At 39.4% G+C, this 19,037-nt stretch overlaps 1 protein-coding gene across 1 annotated transcript; it reads left to right on the top strand.

Moving 5' to 3' along the window:
* The first annotated feature begins 464 nt into the window (after positions 1-464).
* On the top strand, positions 465-16,324 carry LOC116503221 (disintegrin and metalloproteinase domain-containing protein 19-like). Its single transcript, XM_032209474.1, has 3 exons — positions 465-619; positions 5,417-5,502; positions 16,243-16,324. The coding sequence occupies exons 1-3, from the start codon at positions 526-528 to the stop codon at positions 16,315-16,317; spliced, it is 255 nt and encodes an 84-aa protein (XP_032065365.1). The 5' UTR covers positions 465-525; the 3' UTR covers positions 16,318-16,324.
* Positions 16,325-19,037: the final 2,713 nt, after the last annotated feature.

The raw sequence follows: 19,037 nt of genomic DNA, 5'->3' as shown, positions 1-19,037 counted from the left end.
CGGTTCCCTTCGTGGAGGCGCGCGCGGCGCTTTATTTCCAAGGCTGGAGCTGATCCGCTGCTGTCGGCTCGATTTGCACGTTAAACCTTAAAATAAGGGCAGGCGGGGGGGGGGGGGGAGCCATCGTCACGGATTTTAGAATCCGGAGGGGGCTCTTTCAAAGCAAACCTGACGGGAAGTGAAAGATTGCACGCCTAAATCTATCGCGCTTGGAGGCTTGGAGTAATTAATACTCACTGCAGGTTCTGATCAGTTTTAAAACGGGAGGCAAGAAGAAGCGGGGAAGAAGGGTCGTTTTTCTCGCTTGCATCTTTTGTGATGGCTTCGTAGCATTGATACCGGTAGAATCCCTAACCAATGGGCGGAAGGATGGCTTCCGTGGGCGGGCTTTAAGAATGGCCTTGAATAGGCGCACGAATTCAAGGGGCTTCTGCCCAATGTCCTTGCAAACGCGGAGGCACAGAGTGGCGGAGCTGTCAGTCTTCATCTCTCGGACGATCTTCTTCCCAGACCACTGGGAAAACGATGCCCATGTTGGCAGAAGGGGGCTTGGCTTATTGCATTGGCATCACTTTGCTTTGTCTAAGAGAGTTTGCAGCTGAGGCTTCGGGATGGACAGGTAAATGTTTGCATCTCTCTGCAAGGCTAATATTGTAATTAAAGCTGCTAATTGAGTGGTATCCGATCCATTCAACTAGAGCACCTTAACCATGAGTGTAAATATCCTCAGCATTGGAAAATAATCTTTATATTTTCTTTAAATGGTGCCATTATTATTATTTTTTAAAGGGTATTTAGTGGGAAATAAAATGCTCTTGTTCTAGGGAATGGAACCAGAATGCTATGCAAGCATTTCTGGGAAGAGGAAATATGAGGTGTGTGTTTAGTTGTCATAACTGCATAAGAATTTGTGCATAGGTAACAGGTCTAAAGCAGATTGAACAGGAGAGCAGAATTGTTATTCCTCATCTCCCCGTTCTGCTTTTATTACTGCTGTAATTGTTCTGCTTCCAAGAAGGTTTAATTCAGAAGCAGTGCATTTGTTTGCGAAAAGATGTTCAACAGGTATGCCCAGGAGAAATGGAATTGCTGATTTTTTTTCCAAAACAACACCCACAACCTGGTGTCAGCAGAACCCTGTGGGACAACTTAACAGCAGTTATAATTAAGAGTCACAGCCTCTAGTTGGACTAAGTGTAGAAGTTTTTAATTTTAGGTTAATTGGAAAGGTATGAGTACTCTTTAAAGAACCAACACAGGGTCTTAAAATGCCAATGGTACTCATGATGTTCTTTGAAAAATATGCTCCAAAAATGAATAAAGTGAATAATTCATATAGTAGGTGGGTTGGTTTCCTCCTTGATTGGGGAAGAGGAGACAGCAGCTTGCTTGTTACTTCACTCTGGTCATTGCTCTCCATGGTCATTTTTAAAAACATATTCCCTCTCCTCCCTTGAGAAATCTTCAGCCAAATCAAATGGAGAAGAGTTCTGCCACTTCCTCCTTTAGCCTAAACAACAAGAACAATTATCCATACAAAGGTGTTTCTTCTCCAACATGTCCATCATGGGGCCCACCAGATAAGAACGTGTCAAATATTTAAGGGGATCAATTTGGGAGGAAGAGATGAGGGTGGAGGAAGGAAGGGATCCTACAAATGATATAAACCAAATGTCCTGAAAGTTTTCCAGCCATGGACAGGAGGAATAAAGCAGCAGAGGAACCCACCAATCAGGGCAGCAGAAAACATGAGAACCTCAGACCATCACTTGACAAAAAAATAGGAAGGGGTTGAAAGTCAGAAAGGAATTTCTTGAGCTAGTATGGTTCCAATTAGTTTATGCACAACAATTAAGCAAGACAAAATACAGTAAAAATTATAGAAGCTTAAGATAGATATTATATTATTGTCAGTTTAATATAGAGGATAAAAGTAGTAACACCTAGAGCTGTAGAGAAGTAAAAATAAGAAAATAGGGCTTAAATTAAAAAAAAATAGGATCAAGAATAAAATATATGAGGGAACATATTTGCTTCATCAAAAAACTCATGTCAGCATTCTTGTATTTACTCCAGTGAAATAAATAATTTTCTTTTCTGAACATTTTAATAATAAGACCCTTAAGCCTAGACATTGTTTCCCCTCCTGCCTGAATCTGTTACTATCCCCAAACTGAACCAATGATGACTAAAGTGCTTATGCTCTATGTCAGGGATCCCCAACCCCTGGGCCGCGGCCCATTGCTGGGCCGTGAGCAGTTTGGAACCGGGCTGCAGAAGTGGCGGGTGAGTGTGCATGGATTCCCACTTGCGCGAGTGGGCATGTGCACATGCACTCCATTTGCCTGTTTGATGGGTGCACAAATAGAGTTGTGCATGTGCTTGACAACTGTTTGAATGGAACTATTCCCTCTGCCACTGGTTCACAAATCCGGAAAGGATGGGGAACTCTGGTTTATGTAGGATAATGCTTACTATGTTCCCCTGCTCTCAACTGTCATCAACAAAACATAGAGACAAAATAAAGGCTGTACTTTGGGACAGCCCTTTTAAAAATGGTTCCTAGACCTTGACTGACACACCGATGGCATCCTTTCTCCCCCAATAATTGTTTATGGTATAGGTAATAATGAGCACACATCTGAGCAGCAGCTTCCCTGTTCTCTTGTTGTGAAACACTTTTGAACAATTTGGAAATAACGATAATTATAAATAGCGTTGCACATAACTTCAAAAAGAACAATTCCTCTTTCCGATGGGGAAAAGAAACCCACTGGTGACCAATGTTCTCTTTTTCCTAGAGATCAGGCAGTGTTTTAAAGACAGAGGAAACAAGTACAGGTATTGTCGATAGTTGAGGGAACTAGGTATGCCTGGCCTTTTAAGGAGAAGAATTAAGAGAGACATGATAACTGTCTTTCAATACCTGAGGGGCTGTCCCAGAGAAGAGGAGATTGACTTTTTTCTCTGAAGCATCTTGAGGGCAGGACAGGAAGTAACGGGTAGAAGCTTGTTAAAGAGAGAACCAATCTAGAAGTAAGGAGAAATTTTCTGACAATGAGAACAATTAATTAATGGAATAGTTTGCCTCCCAAAGTTGCGGGTACTCCATCACTGGAGGTTTCCAAGAATAGACTGAACAACCATTTGATTGGGATGGTATATGGTCTCCTATCTTGAGCAAGGGATAGGATAGGATAAAGAGTTGGAAGGGACCCTGGTGGTCTTCTAGTCCAACCCTCTGCTTAGGCAGGAAACCCTATACCACTTCAAACAAATGGTTATCCAAGATCTTCTTAAAAACTTCCAGTGTTGGAGCATTCACAACTTTTGGAGAACAAGTTGTTCCACTGATTAATTGTTCTAACTATCAGGAAATTTCTCCTTAATTCTAAGTTGCTTCTTTCCTTGATTAGTTTCCACCCATTGCTTCTTGTCCTGCCCTCAGGTGCTTTGGAGAATAGCTTGACTCCCTCTTCTTTGTGGCAACCCCTGAGATATTGGAACACTGCTATCATGTCTCCCCTAGTCCTTTTTTTCATCAGACTAGACATAACCAGTTCCAGCAACCATTCTTCATATGTTTTAGCCTCCAGTCCCCTAATCATCTTTGCTGGTCTTCCCTGCACTTTTTCTAGTGTCTCATCATTTTTTTTACATCTTGGTGACCAAAACTGGATGCAGTATTCCAAGTATGGCCTTACCAAGGCATTATAAAGTGGTATTAACACTTCATGTGATCTTGATTATATCCTTCTGTTTATGCACTAGAATGGTGTTGGCTTTTTTGGCAGTTGCTGCACACTGCTGGCTCATATTTAAATGGTTGTCCAGTAGGACTCCAAAATCCATCTCACAGTTACTACTATTGAGCAAGGTACCACCTATACTGTACCTGTGCATTTCGTTTTTCTTGCCTTTTTTGTAAGGTCCAAGGTTGGAATAGATGATCTCCGAGATGCCTGCCAGCCCTATGATTCTATGCTGTATGTTCTATGCTGTATGTTCTATATTCTAAAGGGGCATGTTATGGGAAAGATGAATAAAGAATGAGAAGAGATAAATGGTGAAACTTACTTTTCCAAGAGGAGAAAATGGCCTTGTGCATTTTGAGAGGGAAGCGTAACAGATAAGCCGAGATTGGAAGGAATGGAGTATACTTAAAGACTACTAGCATCCATTCAACCTATGAGTCATTGGATCTTGGTCATCAGGATGGTGGGATCATCCCAAAACCTAAATCAGATGCCTCCAAGGGTATAGAGAAAACCAACCTAAATAAAACCACAAAAACCAAAAAGCCATAAACTTTAAAAGAATAGGAAAGAATAGGAGGACAGAACCCAGTGACTTTGAAGGAAAACAGGATCACAGTGACAGAGCTACCTAGCACAAATGGCAGGGTATTAAGCCACAAATAGGTCAGAGATCTTTGCCAGTTTAACCTCAGTATCAGAAAGTTTTAGTGTTATAAGTCCAGAAGGAGCAGCCGAAGAAAATCAAGTGAACAAATTTAGTTCTGCTCCTAAATCAGGCCACTATGATTGTTTATGGAGATTGTCCATCATCCAGGTCACGGTTGTCCCAAATATGCTTTTACAAAAGGCAACTTAAATTTCTTCCTTTTTCTTTGAAAAAGTTTCACTTCTCATTCGTAGCTTCCAAGAGCTGAACCAACCAAGAACTGAAGAAGGTTCCTGGATGAGAAGCAAAAAGTTTTCAAAGAAAAAAACCAAGAATTTTCAGTTGTCTTTTGAAAAAAGCCCCTTTGGGGCCAGTCACCATGATAGTAGTGTTCCAATATCTAAGGGGATGCCATAAAGAAGATGTGATCAACCTATTCTCCAAATCACTCGAAGGCAGAACAAGAAGGATGGAAACTAATCAAGGAGAGACACAACCTAAAACCAAGGAGAAATTTCCCAACAGTTAGAACAATTAATCAGTGGAATGACTTGCCTTCAGAAATTGTGGATGCTTCAACAGTGCAAACTTTTAAGAAAACAACCATTTGTCTGAAATAGTATAGGGTTTCCTGCCTAAGCTGGGGTTGGACTGGAAGATCTCCAAGGTCCCTCCCAACTCTGTTATTCTGTTCTGTTCTGAGATTCTAACACTGTTTATTTTCTCTTTCCAACATTTTTAAGTATGCAATATACGGTGAGATAATTTCTGGTGCAGGGCATATCCCAATAAATAAAACGATGATACCGTTAAATTAAAGGCAGAATATTTGGAAAATACTAGATGAGTCTCTTTTAAAAATAAAGGATGCTGCTGAAGATAAGTAAGAAATATCCAGTGTGATAAAAGTTGTTGCTGTCTTAATGGGTTATGAATTATGGGGGTTTTCCCCCCTCTGGTGACTTTTACAAATTCATAAAAGATCTTTGAGCAATTCCTTATGTTTCTCTAGCAGTGAGAAATACAGTCAGTCCCCAGATGCCCCATGAAATTATAATCCCTCAGTGGAGAGTGGATGCAAACTCGGCCAACAACAAGGTAGGTTGCTAAATTACAATTGCTAGCAAAGATTATTTTTTCTGATGATTCTTCCAGATCCTCGTTCTGATCTGCTCATGACAAGAACGGTTTGCCTGTGTGGCTGGTTGCTCAGCAGCTTCAGTGAAGAACCCAAAAACTTTTGAAGCAATATATAGGAAGAAAAGAATTAAAGTTAAAATGAGTATTCCCTCTTGAGATTTGAACGCTTTGATATAATAATCTCCTCTTCTAGAGAAGGAATCAATCTTTGCCAAAACCTGTCTAAATGTTAAGCATTTGTTTTCCCTCTCGTGGGTTTATTCTGGGGGGGACGGCTTGAAAAAAGTCAAGATGATAGCTGAACATTTCCAATTGAAACCCCCCCCCTTTTTTTTTTTGCATCCCTTGTGCATGTGGCATATATAAAGAAAAAGACATTGATCATGCAGGTGCCTTTCCAATGGATGTCCCTGCTGCTTCTCCGAGAAGCATGTATCAGATTCAGTTGAATCCAAAGTGAGTTGAATTGGAAAAGTTCAGAAGTTGTCAAGATCAAAGCAGGGCTTTTCTAGATAAGATTGCCCCTGAAGCCTTTGCTAATGATGTGAGGAACAGGAAATATATCTCAAAAGGGTTGATCTGCTTTTCTTCCTGTTCTTAAGCTAAGAAAAGCACCAGCCTGTAGAACTTCCCCAAAGGAACTAACTGACTTTAAACAGTTAATCATTCATTGCCGTTCTCCAGTTGCTGCACTTAGTTTCTGAAATTTAGCAAAATATTGCCTGGATTTTCAGTGGAAAGAGACTAGTGGTTAATATATACTGGCGTAAGAGTGGGAAACCTTCTAGATATCCTCACGACAGTCCCTCCGCTCACTCCTAGGCAGAAGGCAAGAGCAAAACCTTTTCTGACCCAGCTCCCAAACATAGACAAACCCTCTGTTGTTGAAGCAAGGATTCCTTTCAGAGGTGGGTTCCTACCAGTTCGCACCTATTCGGTAGAACCGGTTCGTCAAATCTACCGAACCGGTTAGAAGAGGTTCCACCAGTGGACCCGGAAAGCAGGCCACACCTACAGAAGAGGTTCCAAAATTTTTTGAAACCCACCACTGGTCCTTGTATATGATTGTTCTACACTATCATGCTCATATTTATAAAACTCAGTGCCTCTGTGAAAGGTAAGGATGACTACTGCGTTTGTGGTGCAATCAGAACATTGCGTGTGTTGTTGTTTTAACGCAAACCAAAGATGCCTTTTAAAAAACAAGTTTACATCATATTCTTATGCAGGCCAGTGCTGTGTGTGAGGTAATTTAAGGTGGTCGTCGGCATCTTCATATCCGGTCACATGGGTGGCAAGCCACTCCCATCCGGTCACATGGGCAGCAAGCCACTCCCACAAAGGAGGCCACACCCACAGAGTAGGTTCGAACAATTTTTGAAACCCACCACTGATTCCTTTATTAGGAGCGCCAGCAGCCCCAGCAAAAAGTTTCTCTCACACAGCAGGCTAACAAGTCTGTCTGGCAGAGAGATGAATAGTTGCCTGTCATATCTATTCGTATCTGCCCCCTGCCTTTTATCCCCAGAGCTAGGGTGGGGCTTCGCTAGCAGCGGTGGCTCTTCCGTCCCAAGGATCGGCCCACAGATTTCCATTGCTCTCCTCTCCTTTGCCTTCTGCTCATCCGCTTATCAGGCACTGGACCCAGCTGTTCCTCCTCTTCCTCATCAGCCACCTCCAGACCTGGGGGCTGTTGACTCTCCATCTGAGGGCTGACAGACAGCCCAGGCTTCACCTCTGTCTCTCCCTCTTCTCCAGTGGTGAAATTCAATTTTTTTTACTACCTGTTCTGTGAGTGTAGCTTGGTGGGAGTGGCAAGGAAAGGTTACTGCAAAATATCCATCCCCTCCCCACTCTGGGGCCAGCCAGAAGTGGTATTTGCCGGTCTCCAAACTACTCAAAATTTCCGCTAGCAGTTCTCCAGAACCTGTCAGAACCTGCTGAATTTCACCCCAGCTCTTCCCTCTCGGGGCTCAGGTTGCTTTGATGCTGATCCTGACTCCCATGCCTCCTCCTCCTAATCTCATTCGGCTGCTGGAGGGGCTGGCAGTCAACATGCCACAACAAAACCACTTCCAAAAATGTTATCAAAAATCCTTCCATGGACTTGTCCGTGTAGTTGCCAGAGGTCTGACTGATGGGAAGATAAAAAAGCAAAGAAATGAAACAGTGAAAATAAGAGAAAGGAAAGAAAATGTATATCATTTTTTTACAAATGTAAAGATACTCTTGTACTGATGAAAGAAATGTCCTTCTGGGTTCAGCTCCAAGTGGGGGAAAAGACCCTGGAGACATCGAGGCTGCTTGGAAAGATGGTTTATTGGTGGACAGGACCACATGGCTTGAGTCCTGAACAGAAAAGGTGATCACATGCTTCAATGTTGGTGAAGAAGAAGTGAAGGGCTGAGGGAGGGGCTTGCTAGGCTTTTTATAACCTGTTCAGTCCCATCTCTTTGTTTCCTGTTCCTGTGTAAGAAATGTATTCTGATTGGTTGTCAGACTCCCATGGGGCCATGCAGGGGCAACTCTCTAGGCTGTGTTTTGAATCCAGGTTTGGTTAACTTCTCAGATGCCATGTGGTCAGTTGAGTAAAGGGCCAATATTATCATGCTTTAATCCCTGGAGCTGCAGTGGAGAAGTCTTTATTATGTAAAGGGACTAGCTTGGCCTTCTTAATGGCCCATTGACAAAGTGGGGATGGGCAGGAAGCTACAGGCAGCTATTCTGTCTTTTAAAACATGTTTCTTTCTTTTCACATCCAGAGAAATATTCTCCCTTTTCAATATTTCCTAGGATATTTCATTTTTCTGGGAGAGGGCTGGGTGATAACTTCCTACAGTACAACAATTTTAAGTCCAGCAACGCAAGCTTGATCCCCTCATAAGCAATCAACACACTGACAAATCTAACTGCTGAGAAACCATTAAAACCATTTAAAAATAAAAACACAAGGTATAAATAAACTTGGCATATACTTCCATATACTTATTTTATTTATTTATTCAATTGTATCCCATCTTTATTATTTTTTTACAGATAAGGCAGTTAACATATCCAACACACGTTTGTCCTCCTATTTTCCCCACAACAATAGATGGTAATATAGGCTGGTCTCCAGCTTATAACCATTGATTTAATGATTGTTCAAAGTTACAACAGTACTGAAAAAAGTGACCTATGACCATTTCTGATACTTAGAACTATTGTAGCATTCCAGTGATCATGTGATCAAAATTTGAAGGCTTGGCAACTGGCATGTATTTATGACAGATGCAGAGTCCTGGGGTCATGTGATCACTTTTTGTGACCCTTGGATAAGCAAAGTCAATATGAAACCCAGATTCACTTAACAACCATGTTTCTAACTTAACAACTACAGTGATTCACTTAACAACTATGGCAAGGAAATGAGTCAAAACTCACTTAACAGCTGTCTTCCTTAGCCACAGAAATATTGGTTTCAATTGTCGTCATAAGTCAAGGATCAACTGTACTTTTACTGGAACCAACTGGTTATTCTTGTTTTTCTATATTTATGAGGTACTTCTAGCAAATATGCATAACTGCTATTGTGCAAATGAAGATACTTGTTAAAACTGGGAAGCCTTTTGTTTGTTAATAAACGTCTTGCATAACTTTCTGCTTTATTCCTCTTGTTGCTTCCTCTTGTTTCACCTGGAATAATTTGTGAAAACACTTAGCTCAGAGTATTGTATCAGTTTTAAATACTAGCGGAGTTTCCGATTCATTTCACAGTATGGTAAAGGTTCTAAATAGAAAACTGAAATTATCAGTCTGTGGCACTTAAAATACCATAATTCATATACACACTTCATCTTGTGAATCATTCATTTTCATTGTGGATAAAAGAGGAAATATGCAATATGTTACCACAGTGTTAGATCGATTGCCTCCGAATTGGCCAAACTGCCACAAAAAAACTAAAATTGCCTTTAAATTGCTAAAATCTCATGCAGGAACACTAAAAATGTGTGAGATTTTATGTATGCATGTAGCTGATATACATCACAATGTTGACATTTTGAAGGATATTAATGTAAATGTTCTTCAGGCAAGTCTGACATTTTTTCATATATATGTGTGTATCTGTGTGTGTTGTATTTGTGCTGATAAATAAATAAAGGGAGACTAGTATAGATCTATTTCAAGCTATTTAGCTCTCATCAGCTAGCCATACCCTTACTGGGATACGAACCTGTGCTGTATTTTATCTTTGGCAGAGGTCTTAACCATTAAGCTACAGGTCCTCCTCCTTATCAGCTGAAGCCAGGGTAGTAGGTATATATTTAGTGTCACAACCCCTGGTATGCCCCAATTATGGGAGGAAGCTAACTGCTTCCATTATCTGTCCCTCGGCTCGTCACAAGAGACCATCACGACAGAAACCCAATATTTTTACTGTTGCCTTTGTTACATTTTGTGTTGTATTTGTGCTGATAAATAAATAGTTAATGGTTAAGACCTCTGCCTAAGATAAAATACAGCACAGGTTCGAATCCCAGTAAGGGTATGGCTAGCTGATGAGAGCTAAATAGCTTGAAATAGATCTATACTAGTCTCCCTTTATTTATTTATCAGCATAAATACAACACAAAATGTAACAAAGGCAACAGTAAAAATATTGGGTTTCTGTCGTGATGGTCTCTTGTGACGAGCCGAGGGACAGATAATGGAAGCAGTTAGCTTCCTCCCATAATTGGGGCATACCAGGGGTTGTGACACTAAATATATGTATGTATGTATGTATGTATGTATGTATGTATGTATGTATGTATGTATATGTGTGTATATATATGTATATATATATGTATGTATGTATGTATGTATGTATGTATATATATATATATATATACATATATATGTATATATATATATATATATATATACATACATACATGCATGCATGCATGCATGCATGCATGCATGCATATATATATATATATATATATATATATATATATATATATATACTTAAAGTCACAACCCCTGGTATGCCCAAGTATGGGAGGAAGGTCACACTTCCACTCTCTGTCATTAGGCTCGTCACAAGAGACCATCCAGACAGAAACCCAATATTTTTTACTGTTGCCTTTTTGTTACATTTTGTTATATTTATGCTGATAAATAAATAAAGGGAGACTAGTATAGATCTATTTCAAGCTATTTAGCTCTCATCAGCTAGCCATACACACACACACACACACACACACACACACACACACACACACACACACACACACATATATATATATATATATATATATATATATATATATATATATATACACACATACACACACTTACGACTGTTTTTCATACTTATGACCGTTACAGCATCCCCATCCATGGTCATGTATTCAAAATTCAGATGCTTGGCAACTGACTCATACTTATGATGGTTGCAATGTCTTGGGGGGGGGGGGTGTCACATGATCAGTTTCTGTGACCTGACAAGCAGAGTCAGTGGGGAAACCAGACTCACCTAAAAACTAATTTAACTGCAGTGATTCACTTAGCAACTGTGGCAAGAATGGTCGTAAAATGGAGCAAAACTCACTTAACAAATGTTTCACTTAGTGATGGAAACTTTAGGCTCAATTGTGGTTGTGGGTTATTGATAATTGTGTTAACTTACAAAGATTTGTTTAGCAACCATCCAAAGTTATGATTTATGACTGGTTCTTGTCCTTAAAATTGTCACAGCATCCTCCCAGACACGTGATCAAAATTTGAGCCCTTGGCAACTGACATGTCTTTATGACAGTTGCATTGTCCAAGGGTCACATGATCCCCACTTGCAACCTTCCCAGCTGGCTTCTAACAAGCAAAGACAGTGGAGGAAAGCAAGATTTGTTTCATGGTCACGCGGTTCAGTTAACTGCAGTGATTCACCTAACCATGGCAAAAAAGTTGTAAAATCGGGCCCAACTCACTTAACAACTGCTTTGCTTAGCAACTTAGAAATTCTAGTCCCAATTGTGTCGTAGGTTGAGGACTGCCTATATTGGTAGATTCCAGACTTGGGAACAGTGTGGACATTGTTTCTTATGACTAGTTTAAGACCATTAAAGAAACCCTGAAAACATAAACATTATGCTTATGCAGTTTAATTGGTTATATTGCTTTCCCCAATTATTATGTATTTAATGCTTTACTTTGTAAATCTCTTTTCATATTTGTGCACCCAAAGTCACTTTTTTGACATCTAATCTCTTTGGTAAAGTGACGTCCCAGACTATTCACGGTGATAACTGTTGGAAACTGGTATTGTATACAAGACTCCAATAGTATGAATTAGTAGTACTGATTGGATTCAGCCTCTCTTCATTTTCTTTTGCTCTATTCTTTTAGTCCCTACCCAGTTATTTCCTACAGAAAAACAAAACCCAGTGCAGGGAGCAGGATGATGTGAGATCATTCAATTGTTGGCCTTTGCTGTTCTGACTGTATGGTAGCACTAGCCGAATTACAGTGAACACAAGCAGAATGTTATTTCCTTTTCTGTGCATGAGGCAGTATGCTTTGGTTCAAACATCCTTTATTTGAGACCAAACCTTGCAGAGTAAAGGATGGGGAGGATGTAGTAGCCTTTTGCCTCATGCAGGAAAGAGTATTGTTATTCTGTTTTTGTTTTTCTTGAGTGCAGTGTCGTTACATAGATTGCCTAACAAAGGCATTGCATAGAGAACTGTCAAGCTGGGAGCTCTGTCCAACTCTTTATCCTGGGTGTAAGATGGACATCTGTGCAGGCCTGATTAACTTAAAGGGAAAAAATATGCTGAATTTATCCAATGGAGAGTGGGAGCTACTGCTGCTAATCTGCAGATTCAACATTTATTACCTTCTCCTTCTACTTTATCATATTATTAGCATTGTCCATGAATTTGATTGAAAAATTCTAAGAGGAAAAAGTCCTGGTGGGTAGAACAAAGATTTCTTCCATGGCATTAATTTGAGGAGTCCAAAGGCATTGTGAATGTCCTGTCTTTCATTCTAGGATGACCTTTGTACTGATTTATTTTCCTTTCCTTCAGTTCAATCCCAAGAGAAGGAACAACTTCTGTGGACCTTTGGCATCTTGAGAACCATGAATTGAGACAATCTGCAGTTGAAAAATGTAAAGATCATAACTAGGAAAATAACAGCAATAGCAACCTCACAGATATAAATACTCTTTAAAATAAAGTAGAACACCTAAGCATCATTTATGAGTGTAGAGGTACTTCCAAGGGATTGGAAGTTTTTTGATATTGGCACAATATTAATGAAAATGAACCAAACAACCCCCAAAAGAAGGAAGTTAAATAAAAAGAACAGAGAGGAACTAAAATCATCAACCAATATTCTAGTTTATCCAATTACCAACCAATATTATCCAATTAATAACCAATATTTTAGTTTATCCAAAGAAGTCTTCTCTGAAAAAAATCCAAAAGCTTTATAGGTGGAAAGGATTGTGACTGGAAAGCTCATTTTCTTTCATAGTTAATGAAATTGTATATATTGGATGGCATCACAGAGAGCTAGCAGGGCTTAGTGATCTAAGACTTAGGGGTTGGACTAGGACTGAGGAAGTCTAAACAGTTGTCCACCCTCAATCAAAGAAGTCCTCTAGGAGCCTTTGGGTCAACTCACTTAGCCCAACCTGCCTTACATGGTTGTAGTTGTGAAATAGAAAGAAGACTACCCTCTAAAATTCCTGGAGGAAAGACAAAGATATAAATCTAAAAAATAAAGAATAAACAAATAATGGATGGATGGATGGATGGATGGATGGATGGATGGATGGATGGATGGATGGATGGGGATGGATGATGGATGGAGTCAGCATCATTTAGTAGTGCACTGAGTCATAAAAATTATGGTTGGACTCTACCTAGAGCACAGTATATTTTCTTTATATTATTGCAGTGGTGAGTTTCAAAAATTGTTCGAACCTACTCTGTGGGTGTGGCCTCCTTTGTGGGAGTGGCTTGCCACCCATGTGACCCGATGGGAGTGGCTTGCCACCCATGTGACCGGATATGAAGATGCTGATGACACTTGTCAGAACCACCTTAAATTACCTCACACACAGCACTGGCATGCATAAAAATATGATGTAAACTTGTTTTTTAAAAGGCATCTTTGGTTTGCGTTAAAACGATCTCCCCGTGGAGATTCGTACCCTCTCCACCGTCCAAGCCTTCCGCATAGCCTTGAAGAACTGGCTCGCCCGTCAGGCCTGGGGATAAGGATAGTTGCCCCTCCCGAATGATGAATGTATGTTGCCTACCATTTTATTATATGTTCTATCTTGATGTTTGTGTTCCCCCCTTCCCAGTTTTATGTGAGCCGCCCTGAGTCCCCTCAGGGAAAAGGGCGGCCTACAAATTCTAATAAAACTACAAATTCTAATAAAACTACAAAAAACTACAAAACTAAAACAACTTCAACCCAGCAATGTTCTGATTGCACCACAAACGCAGTAGTCATCCTTACCTTTCACAGAGGCACTGACTTTTATAAATATGAGCATGATAGTGTAGAATAATCATATCCAAGGACCAGTGGTGGGTTTCAAAAAATTTTGGCCTGCTTTCCAGGTCCACTGGTGGAACTTCTTCTAACCGGTTCGATAGATTTGACAAACCGGTTCTACTGAATAGGTGTGAACTGGTAGGAACCCACCTTTGTATTATTATTATTGCTTTTGTGCTCAGCATTTTAACATTTAGGGAATGAATATAATTATATTTAGGCAGCTATCGTAGCTAGGAGATTTATATTTGTGTGTTGTATCTAAATCTATGTTTGACCACAGGAAGTATGGTTTTAATGTGATGTCATCTGAGAGGACAGGGTCTGGTTTTTTGATGATTTTTGAGGATGAAAGCTTAAAAGTAAAATAGGTATATTTTACTTAAGGTCTGTGGTGGATTAATACTATATTTAGTATTAATATTTAATTAATATTTATTTTTTAATTTTCATGAATACCACAAAATTTATACTACGGAAAACAAGTGATTTGCTCTCAACTTTTATCAGTATGGTCTGGTGGGGGTTAACCTCTATAGATTGTGAAAAATGAGCTGTGGGATGAAGGTTTCATGTTTCTATCCCACATGAAAAGAGAAGTAAAACAGGACCTAATATATGATGGTTAGAAAGCATGCATCTATTCACCTAGATGAGGGATGGGGAACCATTGCCCTTTTATGACTTGTGGACTTCAACTCCCAGAATTTCTGAGCCAGCCACAAGTCATAAAAGGGCCATGGTTCCCCATCCCTAACCTTGATAGACTATGTTCCGGTATCCTGTCACAGATATCTGGGAAGAAAATAGAATATAGAATACAAATACTATACAGAAGCTGCAATGTCTTACTAAGTAGAATGTCCTACTAAGACTACAGGGGGCAGATGGTTATGCAAAACTATGAAGATGTGAGCAATTATTTAATGATATAATTTGGGTTACAGGAGCCCAAAATGCCATTTTCCTTTCTGTTCATTGACAGTTTTAATTCATTATATCTAATACAAATGTTGGCAAGGCTATGCAGGGGAAGGAGACAATGGGTTTTTATTTTGTTCATGTTTGTTGCAAAGCCTATATTTGGTTCCTCAGCTGATAGTTGACAGTCACACAAAAGTTCATTCTAATTGGCCAACTTACCCACAGATGTAGCAACAACTGTTTACCTTCTTATTCAGAACCTGCTTCCAGTAACTGTCACAATATGTGTCCACATTAATTTCCTTTTAAGCCAAGTTTTTTCTACATAGCTGGTCATGTTGTGTGTCCATGTACTGAGATTTTTAATATTATTATACCACTTGAGCATTAGATAAGACAACCACTTGAGCATTAGATAAGACAACAGGGAAGAAAGAATCAGTTTGGGGCAAGATTAGAAATAGCCACCTTTTTTTCTGGCAATATAATTTTAAATTAGGATAGTTTAACTATCTGTAGAATTGTTGGTGGCAATTAAAGAAAAGGAAAATTTTCAAATGGCAACAACTGGAAACTAAGGTGTTTTAACGGGCTCTTGAAGATACTGAGTGGTATGTCAAGGGAAATATTATAATTAAAGTGGTTGAAAATACTTGGTGATGTTTCAAGAGGCCCCTTGCTGTATGAGGGCAGTTGGTTTGGCCTCTTTTTCCAAAAACAACTCGTAACAGATAATATCAAGTTTGTACTTTAACACATCTGATGAAGAAGAATTTCCACTTCTCTGGGTGATTGTTTCCACTGTCAAAATCTTTGTGAAATTAGGAAGGTTTTCATCACATTTAGTAAGAAATTGCCTTGCTGCAACTAAAATGGTTGTGAAGGTGTGCATTCAGTACAATTGAGCTGAAATGCAGGAGTTGAATTTTAATTCAATGTTCATCAGTGTTGGCTCCACAAAATCATTTTCTCACTGTTTTTCCTCTCTTTTTATTATAGTTCAAGATACCATTTGTAAGCACAGTGTAGATTAATGGTTTTGAAGTATAATATCAACTGATCAAGAAACCTACATCAACAGAAATAAGGGAGCTTATGAATCTATAATTTGAAGTTGGCTTGCTCTGAAAATTCAACTGTGTACCTAGATAGCAAAGTAATGAGTGTATGTATCCACAAAGTTTCAGTGTATGGATATATATTGGTAACTGTTATTTTTTATATTCTATGCAGCATCCATCAAGAGCAGAACTCAGGATAACAGCTGAAGGAAGAAACTTTATTGTCGATGTTGAAAAAAACGAGTAAGTACTTGAAATCTTACTGAAAGATTTCATAAATAAAGGTATAAATAGTCAGACAGTGCAGTGCTTCACACCAAATCTCCAAAATTTGCTTTGGAGCACAGAAGTATTACCTCTCCATAATACTGTGAAGTACGGTAGCTGTTCTTCCATGATCTCAGAGCCCCAATATGTGTTTTTTAAATTCATTAAGCTAAAACATGAAGGTCTTTTAGGGTCTGAATAATTAACCTAAAGGACATCTATGGAGATTCTCAGTCATCCTGGTCATGGTTGTCCCAAAGGTGCTTTTTCAAGAGGCAACTGGACTTTCTGGTTTTTCTTTGAAGACATTTCACTTCTCATCCAAGAAGCTTCTTCAGCTCTGACTGGATGGTGGGGAATGGAAGGATTTATTCTCCTTGCAGACAGCAGGACATTTGCATTCTTTTAGCAACCCAGTCCTTTCAACAATTCCAAGAAGGCTTCACACCAATTTGCACCACTCAGGTGACCCTGATGACACAGATAAATCTCCAGGTGGTTTCAGCGACCCTCTAAAAGAATGCAAATGACCAGTTATCTGCAAGGAGTATAAATCCTTCCATTCCCCCATCCAGTCAGAGCTGAAGAATCTTCTTGGATGAGAAGTAAAACGTCTTCAAAGAAAAACCAAATAGTTCAGTTGCCTCTTGAAAAAGCACCTTTGGGATAACCTAAAGGACCGACATGTATCTTTAAATATGTAATTGAGAAAGGTTTGGGAGGGGCTGTGATATCTTCTGTTGATAATAACATACATATGATCTTTCACATTCCTCCTTTTCCTGAAGTTTCACTTACTGTAAATGTTGCCTAGCTGCATTAAAATTACAAGCAATATCTTCAGTATTTGCATATCAAAGCAAAAAAAGTACCATATCAAGTTCTCAGCAATGAAAATTAGCATAAATTTTAGTATACGAAATGAAATTTTAAGCATGAACCTTCATTTGTGTTCTTAAGAAACAAAGAAAGGTAAAATATACATGCACTTGGGCAATGAGGGAATAACATTAAAAGCATTTAGCCTAATCCTATTATAAAGTCTGCATCTAACTGCCAAACTCTCCCTCCACAGAGAGACATTTTCATCCTGTTTCCTAGTGATTTGGATCTACATCCTAGTATAAACATACTCTCTGACCATCTGGCCTTAAATTTCCAGCAATATTTCTGAGTCATATAAAGCAGTACAGGCAAAGCCACTAATGCAGCAGAATTGGAAGAAGCAGAATCATTAGTAAAATTCAGCTACATATTAGCATGGAGGATAATGATGTAACCACCAGATGCCTCCTGGGAATTAACGGTGCTATTGCCATGCAAAGCTTGCTCTCAACAGCCTAGCAAAACATAATATATATTGCGCCTTTACTTTCCCAGTGGGCTCACCATTCAGCCAAACATGCATGCATAGCCATTCAACTTTGAAAGGGATTGAAAGAGACAATGATACAGATTTATAATTTTGTGTGCTGTATGCACATAAGTGCCTTAAACTTAACCTTGTGTAGATTTGAAGTGTTTGAAACATTAACTATTTAGTTTTTTGCTAGTAGATTTTTTTCTTATTTATTTTTATCTCACCTTTATTTTTTATTTTTTTACATATAACTCAAGGCAACAAATGTGTCCAACATAACTTTTCTCTCCTACTTTCTCCACAACATCTCTGTGAGGTAGGTCAGGCTGAGAGAGATTGGCTGGACCCATGTCACCCAGCTGGCTTTCATAACTAAGGCAGGACTTGAACTCAAGGTCTCCCGCTTTCTAGGCTGGTGCCTTAACCACTAGACCAAAGTGATTCATCCAGAACAAGAAGTTATTGAGTCTAGTGGCCATTATCGAGTTATTTTATTACCACTGACTTTATAATTTTAAGAAAATGAGCTAGGGGAAGAATATTTTTTTTAAAATAATGCAACGGTTGGAACATAGGGGAAAAAAATCTGTAGAGTTTGTATATTATAATAGTCTAAAATTGAGAAGATAGAAAGCCCAGTACCAGGCTAATTAAATAGGCAGACTAGAGCCAAGCAATCTAAAGGTAAATGGCCATATTTAATATTTGTAGAAATATAGAAATTTAGGGCTGTAATGGGCAGGAGAGTATTGTGTTCATGAAGTCAGCCAAAAGATTCCATTTTATTTCTGAGTTGGAAGACAGACATTTTAAGATTCCTGCTGTAAAAAAAAAATCCCCATCAGAGAAAATTGTATTAAACTGTAGTTAAACTTGATATACTTTGCTGATGACTAGAGTTGAAATCAGGGGTGAAATCGAGGAGGTTCTGGAGAACTGGTAGCAGAAATTTTGAGTAGTTCAGAGAACTGGCAAATGCCACCTCTGGCTGGCCCCAGACTGGGATGGTGTTATGTCCTTGACTTGTGACCGGCCGCAAGTCCTTGACTTACGACTGACAGCCAGCAACAGCTCAGCTGCGCCTGATTGGCTAAGGCACAGCTGACTGAGCGCGGGCTGTTTCTGTGATCCTATTGGTTGCCCTGCTTGGCAGCTCTAATATAAATATCTGTCAAGCAGGGCAAAGTGTTGAACTGTCTATAGTTGAAGTTGGTTCCTGTTCTGTTAACAATAAAGCTGTTCTAATTACCTCAGCCACTCTACGCCTCATCTGTCCCTCTCAGCTTCTAACAAATGGGAATGGAGATTTTGCAGTATCCTTCCCCTGGAGTGGGGTGGGA

Source organism: Thamnophis elegans, chromosome 2, assembly GCF_009769535.1.
Source record: "Thamnophis elegans isolate rThaEle1 chromosome 2, rThaEle1.pri, whole genome shotgun sequence".
Taxonomy (NCBI): domain Eukaryota; kingdom Metazoa; phylum Chordata; class Lepidosauria; order Squamata; family Colubridae; genus Thamnophis; species Thamnophis elegans.
Note: the sequence above shows the minus strand (reverse complement) of the source record. Positions and strands in the feature narration are given on the sequence as shown.